The following is a 1175-nucleotide window of genomic DNA, read 5'->3' as shown; positions in this document are numbered from 1 at the left end:
CGACAGTGCGGCGCTCCCTCAGCACTGACCCTCCGACAGTGCGGCGCTCCCTCAGCACTGACCCTCCGACAGTGCGGCGCTCCCTCGGCGCTGACCCTCCGACAGTGCGGCGCTCCCTCAGCACTGACCCTCCGACAGTGCGGCGCTCCCTCAGCACTGACCCTCCGACAGTGCGGCGCTCCCTCAGCGCTCACCCTCCGACAGTGCGGCACTCCCTCAGCACTGACCCTCCGACAGTGCGGCGCTCCCTCGCTAGTGGTCCCGGGGAGCGTGCGTGGGGTTTGACCATGTGACACACTGACTCAGAGAGAGGGTCAGATCGTGTGATCAGCCTAACCGGGGTGGATACAGGATGTCCCCCAACCAGATCCCGATATTTCCGCAGTTAATGTTGACAATTCCCCCGGAATCGCCCGGCCCTCTCCCCTGATGCGCCCTCGAGGTTACCTGCTCCGATGTCCTAACCCTGAGCTTTGTGTTCTCCTCACAGTTGGCGACAAGGTCCCTGCAGACATCCGGTTAGTCAACATCATCTCGACCACTCTACGCGTTGACCAATCCATCCTGACAGGTAAGTGAGAGATCGTGGATTGTGTAACCTTCTAACTCATTGGACCAATATCTTGACACCAATTCAGCTATACCCTCACTCCCATCTCACGCCAAACCACTCCAACCCACTCCAACACCAATCCCACCTCACTCCAAACCACTCCAACTCACTCCAACACCAATCCCACCCACACCAATCTCACTCCAACTCAATCCATCACCAATCCCACCCACAGCAATCTCACTCCAACTCAATCCATCACCAATCCCACCCACACCAATCTCACTCCAACTCACTCCATCACCAATCCCACCCACACCAATCTCACTCCAACTCACTCCAACACCAATCCCACCCACACCAATCTCACTCCAACTCACTCCAACACCAATCCCACCCACACCAATCTCACTCCAACTCACTCCATCACCAATCCCACCCACACCAATCTCACTCCAACTCACTCCATCACCAATCCCACCCACAGCAATCTCACTCCAACTCAATCCATCACCAATCCCACCCACACCAATCTCACTCCAACTCAATCCAACACCAATCCCACCCACACCAATCTCACTCCAACTCACTCCATCACCAATCCCACCCACACCAATCTCAC

The 1175-nt window shown here is 56.6% G+C and overlaps 1 protein-coding gene across 1 annotated transcript in view; it reads left to right on the top strand.

The window, feature by feature from the left end:
• LOC144676619 (sarcoplasmic/endoplasmic reticulum calcium ATPase 1-like) overlaps positions 1-571 on the top strand; it is a gene marked incomplete at its 3' end in the record, with an annotated part of 26549 nt that extends 25978 nt beyond the window's left edge. Inside the window, exon 6 of the mRNA XM_078536997.1 lies at positions 491-571. Within this exon, the coding sequence (XP_078393123.1) occupies positions 491-571 (81 nt within the window). The remainder of the gene's footprint in view (positions 1-490) is intronic.
• Positions 572-1175: the final 604 nt, after the last annotated feature.

Source organism: Cetorhinus maximus, unplaced genomic scaffold (assembly GCF_964194155.1).
Source record: "Cetorhinus maximus unplaced genomic scaffold, sCetMax3.hap1.1 HAP1_SCAFFOLD_1746, whole genome shotgun sequence".
NCBI classification, from domain to species: domain Eukaryota; kingdom Metazoa; phylum Chordata; class Chondrichthyes; order Lamniformes; family Cetorhinidae; genus Cetorhinus; species Cetorhinus maximus.
The sequence above is the reverse complement of the archived record's forward strand: the minus strand, read 5'-3'. Positions and strand labels throughout refer to the sequence as shown.